The following is a 21465-nucleotide window of genomic DNA, read 5'->3' on the forward strand; positions in this document are numbered from 1 at the left end:
TACTTGAGGCAGAATTTTTGGGGGTGCTCACCATAAAGAAACTCAGGATGAAGCAAAATCTGTGGGTGGAGAGGCAGAGAGGAAGAAGCTGTCTGTAAAACTGTTTAAGCAGCTATGCCAAGGGTAACTAACATTATACTCACTCTATACTTTGTTTTCTAGACCGATGAAATCCCTTATGATTTTTGCCAATTTGGGTTAGATTTTTGTTTATTTTTATTTGCAAGCATCTGGGCAACACAATTTCCATTAATGTGTGTGTTAAACATGGTGGCAGTGGGGGTTCCCTATTATAGAGCTGGTGATATGCCAAGTAATATAATTGATTGATTGATTGATTGAGACAGGGTCTCGTTGTGTTACATAGGCTGGAGTGCAGGGGCGTGATCACAGCTTACTGCAGCCTTGACCTCCTGGGCTCAAGCAATCCTCTCACCTCAGTCTTCTAAGTAGCTGGGACCACAGGTGCATGCTACCACGCCTGACTAATTGTTCTATTTTTTGTAGAGATGGGATTTTGTTTGCCATGCTGCCCAGGTTGGTCTCAAACTCCTGGGCTCAAGCAATCCTCTTGCCTAGGCCTCCCAAAGTGCTGGCATTACAGGTATGAGCCACTGTGACCAGCCTACAGTTTATTTTAAATACATTATTTAGTTCTGGGCACACAAAAGCCCTGGTGATTGAGATGGGACAGTTTTGAGTGTCAGTCATGGTTCTGTACTCAAAATCACTCTGCTTCCCGCCCACGATTTCTACATCTGGTTTATTTGACCGGATTTTCCACTCTTGTGTATTTCAGGGTTCCTAGATCTTTCTGTATAATGTGTCGATCAAGCTATCTTCTCCTACTACATTCTTACTAGTATATTAGCTACTTATTGGGTTTCAGAAAATAATTAAAACAGAAAATGTATAGAGCTCAGATGGTTTTCCTTCCATTTTTTCTACTCCATTTGCTGTATTTTGTCTCCACGGTGAAATAGAATAGGCACTTCTTTCCTAATTATATATAAAACACTCTGACCACAAACAGACTATACTCTGTGTTACAATGATAAATTCCCAGGTGAAAAAATCCAGTTGGTTCTGTTTGAGTCATATGTTCACCTTCAGGTCAACAAACTAATCAGAGGTGTGGGTTCACATTACACATATATGGCTGGCAAGTGCCTCTCCCATGGATGGGGATGTTGAGGGAGCTGTTCTGAGAGAAAATGGGGTTATTATGAGGTGGGCTGATGCCAAAGGAAGTATCTATTGTAGCTTGATAAATAATTTTGGTCTGAGCTACATTTATCATTGAAGGTTTCTTTCCACCTCGCCTCTAACTTCATTACCAGCAAGGTCTTTAGTACGTATAGATCAGTTGAAGCAAATCGATCCTTGAAAAGCAAGAGGTAATGCTTAATTTCATGTGCCAGATAGTTCAGAATATCTCCTTCGGCCTGGATTGCAGGAGCTGTGCCATGTGGGTATGATTTCATTTAGAGAAATAATGTGGGTTGTTGGTTATTGAGATAGTCTTTCTGGTGAGTTGGCAAAAAAGCTATAGAATAATTTGAGGTCTCTTTTAAAACTTAAGGGATGAGACTACAGTTAATTTTTTCATCCCTGATATAGCTGGATATGCTGCTGCTGCTGTGTGTGCGCGCGCGCGCGCGTGTGTGTGTGTGTGTGTGTGTGTGTGTGTACGTTTAGGCCTTTTGTCTCCTAAGCTAGTTAACCTGTAGCAGAATGTTACTTGTTGACTCCGAATTCATGACTTCAAGTTTGAGAAGGTATTCTGTTTAGCATACCTTGGCTTGAATTAATGAACACAGAAAATATCCTTTCATATTAGATATGCTTGTGATTGGTTATAAAAGTTAAAACTTAAGTATGTGGTTTTGTATGAACATTAATCAACCATTGCTGGAAAAACTGTACTCAATCTGTTGAAGGATCAGTGATACCATTTATATATATGAGGGACAGTATTAACTCTTCTATCCGTGAATATTATGTTGACCTTATTTGTCTGAATTTGTCGGTTGCCAAATGTTACTTATTTTTATTGAATCCAGAACAATAAAAACTCATAATAGCTAAATACTTAATACTCTTCTGAATTTTTTCATTTTAATGAATAATATCAATATATACTTTTATAGGTCAGTGCCTGTATTTTGTGAAGTAAAAAACACAAATCAATAAATTATAGCAGTACATTGTTGAGGAAAAATATTTGTAAAAATATAAATACAATAGCCACAAATGCTATTTCAAATGGTTTACTGAACCAGATTTTTATGTCCTCAGCAATGTGTTCTTCTTATATATATTTAAAATGATCTCATTCATTTTGAGCTAAGACGGTGCCTTATTAGGTTTCTTATAAAATATTATATGTGCCCTCAGGGAGAAAGGGAAGGAGGCTAACACTTTGCTGAAGGCCTTTTGTGCCAGGTACTGTGATAGTCACTTGGAAAGAAGATGAAGGTGGTTCTTATCCTATTGGAGCTCATAGTCTTGGGAGAGAAATAGTACCAATTAATTACACATAAGCAAATGTTCAGGAAAGCACAGTAAAACACTTGAATAAACCATACTTTTTCTTAAGTTTTTTTTTCTTCTATTCCATCGACTGCTTCTTCCCAGGCTCTTTTGAAGCCTTCCTCTTCTGTTCCAATTCATATTGGCATGACTCCAGCTTTGTGTTGGCTGGTGGTTCTCAACCAGAGATGGTTATACCCAAGGGGGGGACATTTAGCAATGTCTAGAGACATTTTGATTGTTATAGCTGGTGTGCGTGCATACACATGCTAGTGGCATCTAACGGATAGAGTTCAGGAATGCTGCTAAGCATCTTGCTGGGTTCAAGACAGCTCCTTGACAAAAAAAGAATTATCTAGCCTCAAGTATAAATAGTGCTCAAATTGAGAGACCTTCAAAACTTCATTAACTAAACTTTCTCCTTAGGTGTTCTTATAAAAATCTTCAGTATTTGATACCATCATTTGTTTCAAGTGCCTCAGTTTGTATTTTCAATCTGCATCTTTTTCCTGGGCTCTGAACTTGCATATTCAAATCTTATTTCTATATCTTTAACTGGATGTCTAATAGTCTTCTTATTTCCAAAGCTGAGTTCTGTTTTTTTTTTTCCTTGCAAACCTGATGCTTGTGTATTCTCCTTTTCTCTTGATGGTACTCATAATTTATGCAGTTTCTCAGGCTAAAATCTAAGGATTATCCTTGATTCCCCTCTCTCTATCATCTGCCAAGTCTTACTCAAGGCATTGCTCTCCAGATTATCTTCTACCTTCAGTATGTATATCTAACTTATCCACTTCTCACTTTCACCCTAGTCCCAACTCTCATTTGCAATACAGAAACACTGATTCTCAAAATAACCATTAGAGTGAAATTTTAAGAAACAAATAAAACCAAGTTACTCTTGACATTGTAATCAAGTTGCTATCATCATTGCAATAAAATTCTTCTACAAGGCCCCATGTGAACCAACCTCATCTCCTGTTTTTCTCCCCTCTGTTTACATCCTGAGATTCTTGCCTTTTCCTTTTTTCTTAGATTTTTATTAATTTGACTATAATGTTCTTAGACATGATTTTCTTTGCATTCATTTGGCTTGGGGTTCAATGAGCTTCTTAAATTTGTTAATTTGTGGTGTTCACCAAATTTAAGAAATTTACAGTAATTTTTTCAAGGAATATTTTACCAGCCCTGTTTTCTCTCTTCTTGTCTCTGGGACTCCAATCTTACCTATGTTACACTTTTTGCTATTATCCCACAGGTCCCTAAGGCTTGTTCCTTTCATCCATCTATCCATCCATCTATTTATTTTTAATCTTTTCCTCTGTTTTCTTCAGATCTCATATTTTCTATGGATATCTTCAAGTTTACTGACTCTCCTCTGTCAACTCTACTCAGCTTTCAAGCTCATACAGTAAATTTTTTATTTCATATATTATATTTTTCAGTTGCAGAATTTCCATGTTGTTCTTTTTCCTGTGGAGAATCTCTGTCCTATAATTTATTCTGAGTTTATATTCTTTTACCTCATTGGAGATAGTTGTAATAGCCACTTTGAAGCCTTTCTCTGTTAATTCTTTTTTTTTTTTTTTGAGATGGAGTCTCGCTCTGTCGCCCAGGCTGGAGTGCAGTGGTGCCATCTCAGCTCACTGCAAGCTCCGCCTCCCGGGTTCACGCCATTCTCCTGCCTCAGCCTCCCGAGTAGCTGGGACTACAGGCGCCCGCCAACACGCCCAGCTAATTTTTTTTGTATTTTTAGTAGAGACGGGGTTTCACCGTGTTAGCCAGGATGGTCTCGATCTCCTGACCTCGTGATCCGCCTGCCTCGGCCTCCCAAAGTGCTGGGATTACAGGCTTGAGCCACTGCGCCCGGCCCTTTCTCTGTTAATTCTAATATCTGGGGCTGGCCTTAATTTATTGGCTTATCTCTTGAATAGGGTCATGTTATACTGACTCTTCATATGTTCAGTAATTTTAGATTGCCCCTTGGACACGGTGAGTGTTATATTATTCCAACTCTGGATTCTATTATATTCCTTTGAAGAGTTTTGATATGTTTGTCTTAGGAGTAATTTAACTGGTTTGGACTCAAACTGTCACTGTGTCTCTTGGGCAACAACTATAATTTTCATTTAGTTTCTTCATCCTTAGCTTGCCAAGAGCTAGGTTGCTTATAGGCTGCTCTAGTTATGTGAGGTGTGGTTCAGGGGTCAGCCAGAGGTTGGACAGAGTTTATACAGAAATTGGGGTTCTTGCTCTCGGGCCCTCTCTTCCCTGGTATTCCCCCTTCACTTTCTAGAAACTCTGATTTCCCCAACCTCTGTCTTCTAGTTCTTCAGTTCAGAAAAACTATGAGTTTTCTATTTGAGTCACTTTGTACGTGGAATATCTTCAGGCTAAAAGCCACAGAGATAGAAAACTAATCCCCTGCTTTTTTCCTTCCTTCAAATATTGACTCCTCTTCAGAACCTTTCCTCTTTTGTCCACTCTCTAGGGCTTTGAAGTCTGTTATATTTTCCCAGAGTTAATGGTTTCTATCTGTAAGATAGCCATACTGCAAGTCAGACCCTTTTTGTTTCTTGGACATGTAAGGTTTATTTTGACTTCAGGGCAGGGAACTTGAGTAGCCATTAAAGAGGTGTTATCAGACCTTCATTTAAGTATAAAGTCCCTTTGAATTTGTGGAATAAATCACAGAAGAAAGTAGAATCATTTGGCACGCTATTACCCTGGGAAATATTGTTGCTGTTGTATTGGCTAGATTTCTTTATATTGCAGGTAATTGGAGAATCTATGGTGGATCCAGACTTTACTCTGAGCTTGAAAATGACTATGGCATTTGCAAACCTTGCATCTTTGTACCATCAAATTCATTTTCAGCAGAAGAGAGAAAGCTTTGCTTTCCTGGGACCTTTGCTTTCCTGGATTTTCAAAGAATATTCCAGCAGAGGCACAGATGCTGGCTAGCTCTCAGCAGATTTTTCTAGATTAATGGTCTTAAGTATTTTTTATTCTACGTAGATGAAAGATTACATGTGTCTCAGTCAAAACCCTTCTTCCACTATAACATTTCCAAAACTCTCTCAGTTCTTGGACCTATGCAGAGAAGATAGTCTCCGAAAAGGTAGGAGGAGCAAGTTTACCAATTATCATTTTTCTATTGTGAATTTCAAGGCACTGTTTTCATCTGGTGAGTATTTGGTATTTCATAGCATGTAACATCCACTCTGGTAAATATAAGTACGTCTTGATCTCAGTGTATTGATACCAAAGACTCTTTTCTATGTCTACCATCAATAAAGCTAACATGTGCTACAATTATAAAAATCCTGTAAGTTAACTAGAGGAGAGGTAAATGTTGAAATAAACAGAGAATGTATGTTATCAACCAGCAATCCTACTTTAAAAATATTTTTTATTATTAAATAAAGCACAGATACAGGAAGCCACACAAATGTATGGCTAAATAAATTATTATAAGTTGAACACCCTTGTAACTACCACCCAGGTTGAAAACTTGAACTTTTTTTTTTTTTTTTCTGAGACGGAGTCTTGCTCTGTCGCCCAGGCTGGAGTGCAGTGGTGCGATCTCGGCTCACTGCAAACTCCGCCTCCCGGGTTTTGCGCCGTTCTCCTGCCTCAGCCTCCCGAGCAGCTGGGACCACAGGCGCCCACCACCATGCCCGGCTAATTTTTTGTATTTTTAGTAGAGACGGGGTTTCACCGTGGTCTCGATCTCCTGACCTCGTGATCCGCCCGCCTTGGCCTCCCAAAGTGCTGGGATTACAAGCGTGAGCCACCGCGCCCGGCCGAAAACTTGAACTTTTGTCATTATCTTGAAAGCCCTTCCATGAGTCCCATCCTATTAACAAAATATTTTCTTATCACTAAAGTCACCAGTAAACTATTTTTATAATGATTTCTTTTTTTGTTGTTAAAAAATAGTTTTTATCATTTCCATGTATTGCCCATTTAAAGAACATTTGTTATATCTTCTATGTCTCTTCTTTTTTATTGTGATAAAAATATAGAACATGACATCTACTCTCTTAATAAATGTTTAAGTGTATGTTATAGTATTGCTAACTATAAGCACGCTGTTGTGCAACAGATATCTAGAACTTTATTATTTTGTATAACTCTTGTAACATACCAGGTCTCCCTCCATCCCTTTCTTTTCCTTATATATCTGTTGAGAATCTGGACAATTTGGCTTTCAGGATTTTCCGGTCTGTATATTGCTGATTGCATACTCATGGTGGTGTACAAAAATGTTCCTTAGTGCTTTGTGTTTCTTCCAATTTGGCAGCTGGATTTGGAGACAAGATCAGACTCAGGTTTGATTCCTTCGGCAGGACGCTAGTTGGTATTTGGCAGGGACTATAGGATGCACTTAAGGTCTGGTTGTCTCTGTGATTTTAGCAGCTACTGTTGCTTAATGCCTATATCCATCAGTTCCTTGGAGATTAATGGTGACATTCAAATTTTATTATTTCTCTTATTATTTATTATGAAGAGAGGCTTCTGCCATCTGCTGTTTGCTTATTTACTGGTACAGTTCACATCCAAAAGGAAGGATACCTATTTGCTTCTTTCTTTTTATTTACTATTTTCCAAATTAATATAATCTTCCCTTATCATCCTCTAAAGCTGACAAACTTTAAAAAATCAATACAGTCCCATGGATTTAAGCATATTTGATTGGTTGCAATCCATTACAATTATTATTGAAACTCAAATTGTCTCATATTTGGCCACTGCAAGCATTTCGAGGGTGACTTCTTTCATGAACAAAATCATATCTCTCCAATATTTATATTAAAGCTCCCAATGTGATTGTATTTAGAGATGGGGCCTTTAAGCAGGTAATTAAGTTTACATGAGGCCACAAGTGTAGGACCCTAATCCAACATGACTGTTGTCGTCAGAAGAAGAGGAAGGGACACCAGGAATCTGCATGCACAGAGAAACGGCCATGTGAGGGCACAGAGGGAAGACAGTCATATGCAAGCCAACGAGAGACCAACCCAGTGGGTGCCCTGAATTTAAACTTCCAGCCTCCAGAACTATGAGAAAATAAATTTCTATTGTTTAAGCTCCAGTCCATAGTATTTTGTCATGGTAGCCCAAGCAGATTAACACAGCTCCTGTGTTCTTTTGATATGGCCTGGTAGTTATTTGATAGCTTCTTTGCTATCTGCTAAGTAAGATGTTTTAGTCAGACTGTCATCTGACAGATTTTCTGCCCCAGAAGAGTGAGTCATTTATTCAAGAAGTGCTGATTTCTTCTTGAGGAAATGATGCTTCAGGACCATAATCCAGGCATGAGGAATGCCCTTTGCTATCTGGTTAGTCGTTGTTGTGGGGTCTTTTCAGGGAAGGTAGGAATTATATACTTTTTAAAGGTAAAATTCTTTATGAGTTCATATTAGTACTTGTAATTCAAATTCAAGAACTTAACTTCTTCTTTATCATGTCTGTATTTCCGTTCTTCCACACTAACAATCCGGATTTTCAAGAATACACGATGGAATTAGAGGATAGAATTAGAACATTCCAAAATTGCTTATTTGTTTATATCCTATATTAGACTCACAACAATTTCAGATGACATAAAGTACAGTTTTTAGTATTTATCCTGTTTTTTTTCTTCCGGGGCTTACATGATCAACATCTCACTTTGGTATTTGTTGTCACTATCTTTCAAATTCCTTCATTCTTTTTGATTTTTCAAAATTTTTATTTTTCATTTTCTGTTTCTCTTAAGGCATTATGTTTGTGTGATTGGCTCTTATGTTCCTTCTAGTAAGGCTTCATTTAGAATTATTTGCTTTTATCTTTAATTTTTATCCTGAGTACTATCACCTCATATCTGAGTTTTAAAATTCTGACATATGTTTTTCTTTCATGTTTTGTGTCATTGTCTTTCAGCTTATTTTGAAATAGTATGGCTAAGTTTTTGATCTTTTTTGGAGGGAGCATATCATTCCGGCATATTTTTTCTTGTCTGTGGGATATTATTCTGTTTCTTATTCTCTTTTTTATTATAGTAACTCTGAGTATTGACCTCAATATTTTTGTCATTTCATATGAAGTTAGTGTTTCTTTTTCTGAACATTTTTATTGAGACAGGCTTCAGCATAGCTTCTCTAACATTGCAGAGCTTCCTCTTCTGTTGATTTTGTGTAGGGTTTAAAAATATGGCAGCTTGTTCTATGTTATTTTCTGGATTTATTTTCCTTTGCACTTTGGGCTAGACTTTCTCTGTGTGTCTTGAATCCCTGTTCTGTTGAATTTTGATTTCACTTACAGAATTTCTCTTCTGTGTGTGGTGGTTCCATCCTGGAAAGGAGCCCTGCTGGACCTGTTTGATTGTTTACTGGGGTGGGGACTGCTCTTGTTCCTTCTTTTCTATCATGGGTCAATAGAACACATTTAATGATTGAGGGGGCAAAATTCTCCCAGTTTTAGCTGCTATAGGAGCCCCACTTTATTTATAGGGGATATGTTCCAAGACCCACCGTAGATCCCCGAAGCATCAGATAGAACCAAACCCGATTGCTGTCAGTCAGAACATGTTTCTGTTCGTGTCTTCCACCCACAAATTGAATGCCTTTTCCATCTTAACTAAGGACTTACGCGCTGTGGCCGTAACTTTTCAGTTTGAGTTGCGATGGCAAAACTAGCACAAATTATTTTTCCCTTCTTCACAATTTCATGGATAGAAGATTCATTCTTACGTAGATCTTAGTAGACTCAGCATATCGTTATTTTTTCTTTTCTTATTAACTGAAGAACTTTCACCGTTTCATTTAAGCGAAGCACTTTGGGCAAATCCAGATTGCTAGTATTATGATTCTTGTGCTTTGGAGCCATTTTGAAGTAAAATAAAGGTTACTTGAACACAAACACTGCCATAGCGGGACAGTGTCCTCTTGACCTCCAAGAGGGCTAGAAAGTGGCTAACTGGTGGGACGCACAGACAGCGGAGATCTCCTGGACAAAGGGGTGATCGACACCCCAGGTGGGATGACTCAGGAAGGCATGAGATTTCATCGTGCTACTCAGAACAGCAAGCAATTTAAACCTTATCGGTTTGTTTATTTGTTTGTTTGTTTGTTTTGAGACAGAGTCTTGCTCTGTCCCCCAGACTCGAGGGCAGTGGCACGATCTCGGCTCACAGCAACCTTCACCTCCCAGCTGCAAGTGATTCTCCTGCCTCAGTCTCCTGAGTAGCTGGGATTATGGGTACACGCCACCATGCCCGGCTAATTTTTGTAGTTTTAGTAGAGATGGGGTTTTGCCATGTTGGCCAGGCTGGTCTCGAACTCTTGACCTCAAGTGATCTGCTTGCCTTGGCCTCCCAAAGTGCTGGGATTACAGGCATGAGCCACCACACCCGGGCAAAATCTTATGAGATTTTTGGTTCTGGAATTTCCTGTTTAATATTTTCAGACTGTGATTGACCGTGGGGAACTGGAAGCATAAAAAGTGGAACCATGGTTAAATGGGGAGCTACTGTATTCTCAAGTGGGTCGCTGTGCTTTCCTGTGACTCCTGCTCACTATTTTGGGGTTCTCCTGATCTCAGATCCTTCAGACATCCCTCTGTTGCATCTTTCTTCTACCCTGTGCCTGCTCTGATACTGTGAAGATCTTGTGCCTATTGCTGGTTTCTCCCCATTCTGTTTGTATTTTAAAGTTTGTGGGGATATCAAGTCATCTAATTTTGTTTTTGTTTTTTGGGGGTTTGTTTTCTAGTTCTATCTGGTTTTATGTGGGGATTTGGAGATAGTGAAAACTATGTTGCTACTGCCACTGCCACCATATTTCCAGAATACCTCCTGATGTTCCTATTTAACATATTGAAAATATACAAGCATGTAGATATCTGTGAATGTCTTATGCTGGAGAACAGAAAGGAAGACATACTAACCACTACTGCTGCTTCTAGGTGAGAATTCAGAAACATCCCCACAATTCTGGTTGAAGTCTCCTTCATTGAGGCACATACTGTTTTATTTTTAGTTTTGTTTTTAGTACTCTGTTTCTTTTGGAGTTTGATTTTACTGTTCAGAAACATGACTGTCACTCCAGAGCCTGGGTTGTGTACTCTTGCTGTCTCATAGAATTCTGGGATCATGCCACGTTCCTCGAAGCCAGGCATTGAAATCTTCAGATACCTCTAGTTACCATGCATAATAGTATCTGGGTTCACTCTAGCTTTGTTTTCTCATGATGCCTGTTCTATTTACAACAGGATCCTGGGCTTTATACCACCCAAACATCTTATTATGCCCTTTGTGCTGATACTGTGAACAAAACGTAAGAGATGGCTCTTTCCCTGAGGAGTTTGTTCATCTTGTCTGTCTTTTGGACTGTTACAGTAACGTAGGGAACGCATTTCCTGTCAACTCTTTTCCCGTTTCACTGTGACCCCAACTCTAAATTATTTAAGCTTATCTTATAGGCAATACTGATGGAAATGTGCCAAGGAGAGATAAGTCAATCTTTGAGGGTTTGCTGCCTGCGCGCATGAGAACAGGAAGGGTAAGGGTGTCTGAGACAGAGAGAAGACAATGGGAAATGGTTCTGTGGCAAGAAAGAGCTTGGTGAACATGGAGAGCTGAAATAAGCCCAGAGTGTGATGGGAAGAGTACAATGGCCAGTGTTCTGGAGATGAGACTGGAGAGGGAGGGAGGAAAGGAGGGATCACAACTTGGAGGCCTTCACAGGCCATGTTTAGGAATTGGCCTAACAAAACAGTGTTATATATTTACATTCCAAAGAGATACTTGCCATGATCTGCTGTTATTGTTCTTTTTATTCCTCAGCAGTTTTTCCTACACTAAATATGTTTATATACTTTAATATTTATTCATTAGTTATTTTCCTCAATCTCTATTATTGCTTTTATCTGGATGCTAATTCCTCAATCCTTCAATTTAGGAATAAAGCTGAGAAGATAGCTTTTTTTCTTTTTCAAATAATTTTACTGTTTGAAGTAGAATTTGCTCTTATGTAACTTTAGGTAAGATAAGTGAAAAACAATTGCCAAAATGTTACCTACTGTGACACTTATGAATATTTCATGCTTCTTAGCCTTTGTAAAGTGTCAAAATACTGTCATTTTTTATCTGTCTGACTTAAACAAACTACAGCCAAAATTGTTAGAGATTTTGGTGTCCCATGTTGACAGGAAGCTCAGAGTGGTTTCATATATTTTCATCTGACCCAGAACCGACTTTTGGAAATGTGAGACTTGAGGCCAACTCTGGGTGAAAAAGTAGGAAGGGTTTGAAAGGTGGCTGTTAGGTGCATGCGTCTTATGTGTATGTCTGTGTGCATGCACCTGTTTTGCTGATCTAAAATTGGTTGATGAAGAACTAATGTGGAACCTGTGAAACTCACAGAGATTAAGGGCCACAATTCTTATTATTCTAAAGTAAGGAAATAACCGTATTAGGCCATTATGTAAATAAAATTGTCCTGAGCTTTACATATAATCTAGTAGCCTTGGAATGCCCTGGGGCTCACGTCGACTCTCTCCGTCAGGATTTCCTCTTTGGGCGCTCTTTGTGCTCCACATCTTCTCCTCTCTGTCCTCTAGCGTATCTGCTGTGCATAAAGGTGCTCGTCCTGGTGGCCTACCAGGATGAGAGTTTAGTGATACCAGCAAAGGTTTTTTTGTAACCATAACTCTTACATTTCATATATTAATAACTTTGCATTTCATGCAATATACATCTTCACAGGATTCTTCTAAATATGATTGTCCAACTAAAAAGTGCTTTTAAAGGAGGGAATTGTCTCTCGCCAGCTATATAGTGAGTGGAATCTTGGATGCTGAGCTTGGGCCCATGGGGGCCTTGATCTCCCAGCATGTCATTATTGCAGAGATAGCCTACCTCACAAGCAGCACGAGCCTGATGGCAGCTGAGAAATCAGGTCAAGTTTTTTGACCTTTATGTGATGTTCAAAATTCAGTTTCATTTCCCCATGAAAAGCAATTCTTTTAGTCCACATAATTATCTATAACATATTTATTTCAGACAATTTTGGCTGAATTGATAAAATAAGCAAAAAAAGCCACAAAAACAAAACCTTTTTCTTGATTGAGCTCTGTACTTACATAATAGTTAATTTGCTTTCTATTGAGTGGAGATACTTAATATTTGACCAAGAAGTTAATATAATATTTGAGCAAAGAGTTAATGGTTTAGAATATTTTGTTTACGATTGTGTTAATGAGCAATGGATAAACTTTCCTATGGCAAGTACTCTAGCAAATCCATTCCTCACCTAGTCCTCTGTGTGCAGGACTGTTCATAACGCCTGATATATAATATGTAATACTTGTTCAATGAACAGGTAATCATTCTGAAAAATATTGTGTGTTCCAGGACCTGATCTTCAGGTTTGCATATCCAAAAACCCTACATGTTGCACCAGGAAGATGGAGGAGAGATACCAGATTGCGGCTCGCCAGGATATGCAGCAGTTTCTTCAGACGTCCAGCTCTACATTAAAGTTTCTAATATCTCGAAATGCGGCTGCTTTTCAAGGTAAGTGGATCTTGAGTTCTGCAACTAAGGACTGGCCGTGTTATGTAATTTGCCTAAGATAGTTACATTGGCAAACTTGGCTGGGTTTATTTCCTTGTATTTACATAACATTCTGGTATAAAATGAGGTTTTAACTTTTTCTAACCTTCAAAACTTGTTTCTGAGGTCATCGTGGGCATATATATTGAGTTGGACTGGGGGAACTGAGTTGGACTGTTATGTTAGTGAAATGATCATTGGAAATATATACTGCTATAGGGTTCTTGCAGGTCTGCCAACATTCTGACCCATAGCTGTACTTTAATATGAACAGATATAATTATTAGATTTCATGGAAAAGTTCTATAACATAAAATCTCATTGCTTTTAACTGGGTAATTATGGATTTATCTATTAAAATTTTTTTTGGATGTCTCATAATTTTATTTTATATAAAATTTTACTTTAAGTTCTGAGATACATGTGCAAAACATGCAGGTTTGTTACATAGGTATACATGTGCCATGGTGGTTTGCTGCACCCATCAACCCGTCGTCTAGGTTTTGAGCCCTGCATGCATTAGGAATTTGTCCTAATGCTCTCCCTCCCCTTGCCCCCAACCCCCCAACAGGCCCCTGTTATTTGAATAAATACTCTTTAAATTTCCTCGCTATAATCTCATATGGTTTTCATAAGAACACCAGTGGAATATATCAAAGTGCAAGCAAGTCTGATAAATAGTAAAATAGGAAATGTTAATTGGATGTTTAAGGGTCAGTTAAGACCAGAACTCAACCTTAATTCAAGCAATATGTTCAGATATAAAATTAATGGGTTATAAAATTACAAGGCACACTGAAAAATACATGATCTTTTTCTTAAATTAGTCATCTCTTCTATAAAATTCCTTATTACTACAATAAAATAGCTTAATTTATTTTTCTTCTTATAAAGCATTAGCTATTCTGTATATGACTAGAATGAAAATATCTAGATTATACAGCTTTTCAAATTGTTACCTTTGTTCAATGCATAATATAACTTCTGTTAGTATTCCTTTTAAATAAGTATATTAATGTCAATCTATTTGAATAATTTGCTTTGTGTACATATATAAGTAAATCACAGAGCTCTTTAATTTTAAAAATGATAGTTATTAAATAAAATAAATGCAATAAATCAGAATAAAATTTAAGTTAAAGTGTAGTTCATGATGAATTAATGCTTTTTTGTAGAAAGTGTGAAATGTCAGATTTTAAGGTTTTATAAATTCAGCTACTTTTTTAGATGCCTTACAAAACAACTTTATTTCTATTGTAGGATTTATTCTACAATATGTGAATTATGTGAAATTGTTGGAGGAAAATTTACTGATATACATTTTAAACAAAGATTTGTGATTTAGCTGAGTTAGAAGCCCTTAACCATCTACAGAAAATTATATTTTCTTCTAATGAAAAGAATAGTAAGTACAATATGAAATATACATTTTGGAGACCACGCAGTGAATATGTCAGTCTGAGCAGAACAGGGAGTTTGTGGTAGGTGGTCATATGCTTAAAAAGGTGAACTGGATTCATATTGAATCTTGGACATGTGATCAAGATAGAGCACATTACGTTCAAAGGGCTAGGAAACCTGGAATATTTAGACTTTTAAGATGGATTGAGGCTAGTGAAAAGTTTTGGTGATACTGCTAAAAGTTTAGTGATGACCATCTCAGTAGTGGAAATATATGTTAAGGAGATCATCTCTACTGAAGTGTCAGCTAATTTATGTAAACCTTTGTTTTATGTTTACCAAATTATATCTGCTTAATTCATTAGGTTGAGTTTTGTTATTTAAAAATTAATTATAAAAAGTATAGAAACATTCTTAAATACCATTTTTTAATAATAAATTATAATTTCTTCCTTAGTAGATGTCAAGTTTTATTTAAGAAGAGCAAGGGAAGACAAATTTAAAAGAAATTTGCCTAAAGGCTAACTTTTCTGGAACCAAATTCCCTTATAAGAATACCCACTTTTATTGAATTGAATAAGTAGCTTTAGGCTTATTTCCATAAAAACAAGCTTAAATATATATGCCAAAAGCAATATGAGAGACCGATTTGCCGTATCATAAATGAGCAGGCTACCTTATCATTAAGTAGAATGCCCTCCATCTAGTTTCTGTGCAATTAAAATATCTGAAAACAATATAAAGTCTTTATAAGAAGGAAGCAGCCAACACTTTTTTTTGGGAAACAGTCTACTTGAGAGAAATTTAATAGAGAAATCAATTAGCTTCTTAAATGATGTAAGTAGATTTGCTACATTTTGATTTTTTTGTTTTCAGATAGTTCATTTATATTTCCTAGTTCAACAATATTAATCTGTTTTCCGAGTTATATTGTAGGTTGTAAAAGACATTGGACTGGGATGTAGTATGGTCTCTTTCCTCATGGACCTTATGGGACCCCACGGAAACATGTTTTTTAGAGCAATCCTTTGAATACAGCCAGTGAGGATGATCACTTGGGTCTGTGGATTTAGCAGAGGTCACACTATTGTTAGATGAAAGCTGGGAGGTTAGAAATGCGTGAGGGAGAGAGGAAGCCATGCTGACAGCTGTTGTTAGAAGAGACCTAAGATTATCCTATGTGAAATTCACACTGGGCTCTGTAGTCCACTGCCTATGTATATTCCAGTTAGGCTAGAATTAGCCTCTAGGACAACTCTTCTGTGTGTGTGTGTGTGTGTGTGTGTGTGTGTGTGTTTTAAAGAAATTTATTTGTGTTTGCTTTAGGCAGATTTTCTTTTCTTTTCTTTCTTTCTTTTTTCTTTTTTTTCCCCGAGATGAAAGTCTTGTTTTGTCACCCAGGCTAGAGTGCAGTGGTGTGATCTCTGCTCACTGCAACCTCTGCCTCCCAGGTTGAAGTGATTCTTTCGCCTCAGCCTCCTGAGCAGCTGGGATTACAGATGCGCGCCACCATGCCCAGCTAATTTTTGTATTTTTAGTAGAGACGGGGTTTCACCATGTTTACCAGGCTGGTCTTGAACTCCTGACCTCATGATCTACCCACCTTGCCCTCCCAAAGTGCTGAGATTACAGGTGTGAGCCACCATGCCCGGCCCACATTTTCTTAAAATGAACAAAACAGACAAAAATCTGCTTTTATTTTTTATTTATTTTCATTTTTCTATTATAATTTTTGAGACAGGGTCTCACTCTGCTGCCCAGTCGAAAGTGCAGTGGTGTGATCACGCGGCTCGCTGCAACCTCAACTTCAAAGGCCACAGTGATTCTCCTACCACAGCTTCCCGAGTAGCTGTGACTACAGGCTCATGACAGCTTGCCTGGCAATTTTTGATATTTTGTAGAGTGGGTTTTTGCCATATTGCCCCATCTGGTCTCGAACTCCTGAGCTCAACCCATCCACCTACTTTGGTCTTCCGAAGTGCTGGGATTATAGGCATGAGCCACCATGCCTGGCCAAAAATCTGTTTTTAGAAGGACTCATGATTATGACCTGGGACTTCACTATATTCTACGGGCAATCATCCATGCAGTATTTTGTAGGGCAGAAAAAGAAAACTTCTATCCTTATGTCAGTTGCTGTTCATAAATAAGTACTGCTGTTTGCAAGGAGGAGTGTTGGCTTTGTCACAGTGCAGACAATAACTGTCCTTCATTTTCAGGGGCTTAGTAATGTTCATGAATAAAGCAGAACAGCCTGGGATAATACAAGAGTTTGTTTCCCATTGGTGGTTTTGCTATGACTATAAGATTTTCTGCTTTAAAAATATTTTGGGAATATTTGTTATAAATGTTTTGTTTATTTATACATGACAGTATGGTGTGATGCATGGAGAAATAGGGGAAACTGATGGAGAATCATCTTCTGTAAAAAAGCAACTCGTATCCAGCTTATATATTTTTCAATTTTTAAATCTCTGTTTAAATAAAATAATGAAATTTAGTTTTTTAATTTCTAACTAAGCAAAAATTTCAACATGACTGTCAAAGAATAAAAACTAATATTTTGGAGGATACTATTGGAAGCTTGTGTTTTGTTTTAATATTTGGAAGATAAGGTTAAGATGTTATATCTTTCCTTAGAAATGAACCTTTTCTTATTTCTCTCAACTTCATTATGAGCATATAGTTCTAAAATATATGGTAGATACTAAGTCTTTATTCTGGAAAATTTCCAGTTACATATGTAACTGGAAATGTATAATTCTAAAAAATGAATGTTTTTTTAAATTTATTTATTATACTTTAAGTTTTAGGGTACATGTGAACAATGTGCAGGTTTGTTACATATGTATCCATGTGCCATGTTGGTGTGCTGCACCCATTAACTCGTCATTTAACATTAGGTATATCTCCTAATGCTATCCCTCCCCCAACCCCCCACCTCACAACAGGCCCTGGAGTGTGATGTTCCCCTTCCTGTGTCCAAGTGTTCTCATTGTTCAATTCCCACCTATGAGTGAGAACATGCGGTGTTTGGTTTTTTTGTCCTTGTGATAGTTTGCTGAGAATGATGGTTTCCAGCTTCATCCATGTCCCTACAAAGGACATGAACTCATCATTTTTTATGGCTGCATGGTATTCCATGGTGTATATGGGCCACATTTTCTTAATCCAGTCTATCATTGCTGGACATTTGGGTTGGTTCCAAGTCTTTGCTATTGTGAATAGTGCTGCAATAAACATATGTGTGCATGTGTCTTTATAGCAGCATGATTTATAATCCTTCGGGTATATACCCCGTAATGGGATTGCTGGGTCAAATGGTATTTCTAGTACTAGATCCCTGAGGAATCACCACACTGACTTCCACAATGGTTGAACTAGTTTACAGTCCCACCAACAGTGTAAAAGTGTTCCTATTTCTCCACATCCTCTCCAGCACCTGTTGTTTCCTGACTTTTTAATGATGGCCATTCTAACTGGTGTGAGATGGTATCTCATTGTGGTTTTGATTTGCATTTCTTTGATGGCCAGTGATGATGAGCAACAGAAAGAGAGGGAATCCTCCCTAACTCATTTTATGAGGCCAGCATTATCCTGATACCAAAGCCTGGCAGAGACACAACAAAAAAAGAGAATTTTAGACCATATGCCCATCAATCAATGAGAGGGTAAAGAAAATATGGTGTATATACGTATATATACCATGGAATATGACTCATCTATAAAAAAGTACAAAATAATGGCATTTGCAACAACCTAGATGGAACTGGAGACCATTTTTCTAAGTAAAGTAACTCAGGAATCAAAACCAAACATTGTATGTTCTCACTGATAAGTGGGAGCTAAGCTATGAGGATGCAAAGACATAAGAATGATACAATGGACTTTGGGGACTCATGAGGAAGGGTGGGAGGTGGGTGAGGGATAAAAGACTACACTGGGTACAGTGCACACTGCTTGGGTGGTGGGTGCACCAAAATTTCAGAAGTCGCCACTAAAGAACTTACCCATGTAACCAAACTCCTCCACCTGTACCCCAAAAACATATTGAAATTAAAAAAAAGAAAAGAAGGTTGCAGTGAGCCATGATTGCACCACTACACTCCAGCTTGGGAGACAGAGCAAGACCCTGTCGTAAAAAATAATAAAATGAAATAAGATAAAAAATAAAATAAGCACTCTATCTAGTTGTCTAATCTATCATAGCCTACAGAAAAGAGGCACCATGGTGACTTGGGTGTTTGCAGTGGAGGTGGCAAGATGTGGTCAGCTTCTGTATCTCTTATGATCCTTAGTGGGCCCTGGATATAGTAAGAAAAGAATTGAAGCCCAGGGGGGTCTGATAATGGTAAAATATATCAGGGTTGCATCAGTGATGGAGGTGCCTGGAGGGTAGTGGATTAAAGAAGCCCAGGCTGCAGGAGGGGCTTCCACATGGATTTTGGAGTCTCCAAGTCTGTTGGTAGAGTTGGAGTGAGACAAACTGTGACCTGTTTCTCCAGAGTTCTCAAAGAAAGGAGGACATTGGTGGTGTGACACAGACATCCAGTGGAGGCTAATCTTATACAGGGTAGAAGAGTTATTAATGGTCTTGGAAGAGCCAGGAGATTTCCAGTGTCCCTCTAACTGTCTGGCTCTGTAAAGTGATAGACATATTTCTGTAATAAAATATATCTAGATATGAAAATACAATTGATTTTGATATAATTCACAATTCTACACAACAAAACATATTGCCAATATTTAGCATAATTTAAGAGTAAAGGGCATTCAAGAAATAAGTAATGCAAATAAATAAATCAACTTGAGTTAAATTTATAACAAACTTTGAACATTGAAGGGGGAATATGTATAACGCGATGGCATTGTGTAAAGTTATATGATGAAAATCATGAGTTTGTATATGAGACATTTGTTTTCACTTTATAAAAGATACAACATGCTTATGTAAAAATTGAAAATAGAATTCTTTATTAGTCAATAACCCAGTTAGCAAGTAAAGTTCTATGGTGAACTTAAGACTCTTGGGACTCAATTTTGAAGTCTTAGTGGTAATTCTCATAATAGGAACACATTTGCCGTGCTTATATGAATCAAATTCTTTTAACCAAACAATATTAATAGTTATCAATCATTTAAATAATATCTCTTTATTGTCTTTTTTTTTTTTTGGCGGGGGGACAGAGTCTTATTTGTTGCCCAGCCTGGAGTACAGTGGCATGGTCTTAGCTCACTGCAACCTCCACTTCCTGGGTTCAAGCAATTCTCATGCCTCAGCCTCCTGAGTAGCTGGGATTATAGGTGTATGCCACCACACCCGGCTAATTTATTTGTGTGTTTTTAGTAGAGACAGGGTTTCACCATGTTGGCTAGGCTGGTCTCGAACTCCTGGCCTCGAGTGATCCACCCACCTCAGCCTCCCAAAGTGCTGGGATTACAGGCATGAGCCACCATGCTTGGCTGGTATATTTTTATTATATTATTTCTTATCTAATTAGAACTATTTGCAGTTTGTGTGACATTACTGTCAAATTTAAAATTATAAAATGACATAATAACTTATTGTAAACTATGAAACATAGTTTATTAAAAGTGTAGAAGTGTTCTTAATACTTCAGCTTTTTTTTTTCTATAGGCTTGGGGGAATATCAGATTAAGATGAAAATATTACACCATCATCCATAATATTGATTTGGTAAAAGGATAAGATAAAATGAAAAATAAGACACCTTTCTTTCCTCAGACAAATAGAGGACTTAAATTTTATAACCATTTCTCAATGTAGCTGTTCATGCTGGGAAATTACCCATGCATATCTTTATGCTTTCATCATAAAATATATGTAGCAATAAATGTGGTATAGATGCCATAGCTTTTAAGCAGAAGGCAAAGGGCTTGAAATGGCATCTCAAGACCCAGAGTGAGAACAGTAAATGAAGGGTAATTGTTGGGTATCTGTGCTGAGCTCATTTTTTTCCAGGGTAATGCTGCCTATGGGCTAACATTTGTATAAACAAAGATAATTGAACTTTTGCACCTTAAAGGATATTGTTTTCTTCTACTCTTTATTTGACTTCATTCCCTCAGGGCATAGACTTAACTTGAATGTTCACTTAGGAAACGTATTCAATATTATTTTCCTTAAGTAGAAATAAATTGAAGATGCTTTGTAGTAGAACAAACATTGGTCTTTGGTGTGGGAAACTGATTTTGTGATAGGATAGGGAATATGCCTAAGGATTTAAGAACAAGGGTCTAGAGTTAAAGGGTCTGGGTTTGGATCTGGTCTCAAGACTTGCCATCTGGGCCTCAGTTTTCCTTGCTTGTATAATGGGATAACAATAGTAACTTCTTCTAGCTGGACCTCAATATCCTTGCTTGTAGAATGGAACAATAATAGTACCTTCTTCTAGGCTACAATTAATGAGGATTAATTGAGATAGTCCCTGTAAAGTACTTAGTTTGGTGCCTCGTACATAATGAGCACTCAGCATATGTTAGCTATTCTTTATTTATTTATAGAGGATATTTTTTCCTCAATATTTGATAGGCAGTAAAATATTTCATGGCAGAAGTTGTCTGATAGCCTTTCTTTAAGCGTGTTATGGCAAATGGTATGAAGCCAATTGTCACATTATAAGAAGTGCTGCAGGGCCCAGGCAGGAGAAGGGCGTTGGTGGTCCAAACTCCTAGGTCCCTTCTTGGATTACTATGCCTGATGGGGTTGCCAAGAGTCACATTGTGAGTGCTTAGGATTATGGGCAAAAATACCCTCTAAATTCGCAAAGACTAGCCATTGAGAACAATTATTTGATGAACAATAATAACTGGCACATTTTTAAAGCAGACTTTTTCTTTTGCTGCCCACTGGTAATAAAATGAAATTTCAGATTGTATTAAGTGGTGTTAAATTGCTATGTTTTGACTCT

At 37.6% G+C, this 21465-nt stretch overlaps 1 protein-coding gene across 1 annotated transcript in view; it reads left to right on the top strand.

The window, feature by feature from the left end:
* Nucleotides 1-21465, top strand: part of GPC5 (glypican 5) — a 1458424-nt gene that overhangs the window by 31690 nt on the left and 1405269 nt on the right. The window contains exon 2 of the mRNA XM_003257384.3: nt 12932-13093. Coding sequence (XP_003257432.1) covers nt 12932-13093 — 162 coding nt within the window. The remainder of the gene's footprint in view (nt 1-12931; nt 13094-21465) is intronic.

This window comes from Nomascus leucogenys, chromosome 5 (genome assembly GCF_006542625.1).
Source record: "Nomascus leucogenys isolate Asia chromosome 5, Asia_NLE_v1, whole genome shotgun sequence".
Taxonomy (NCBI): domain Eukaryota; kingdom Metazoa; phylum Chordata; class Mammalia; order Primates; family Hylobatidae; genus Nomascus; species Nomascus leucogenys.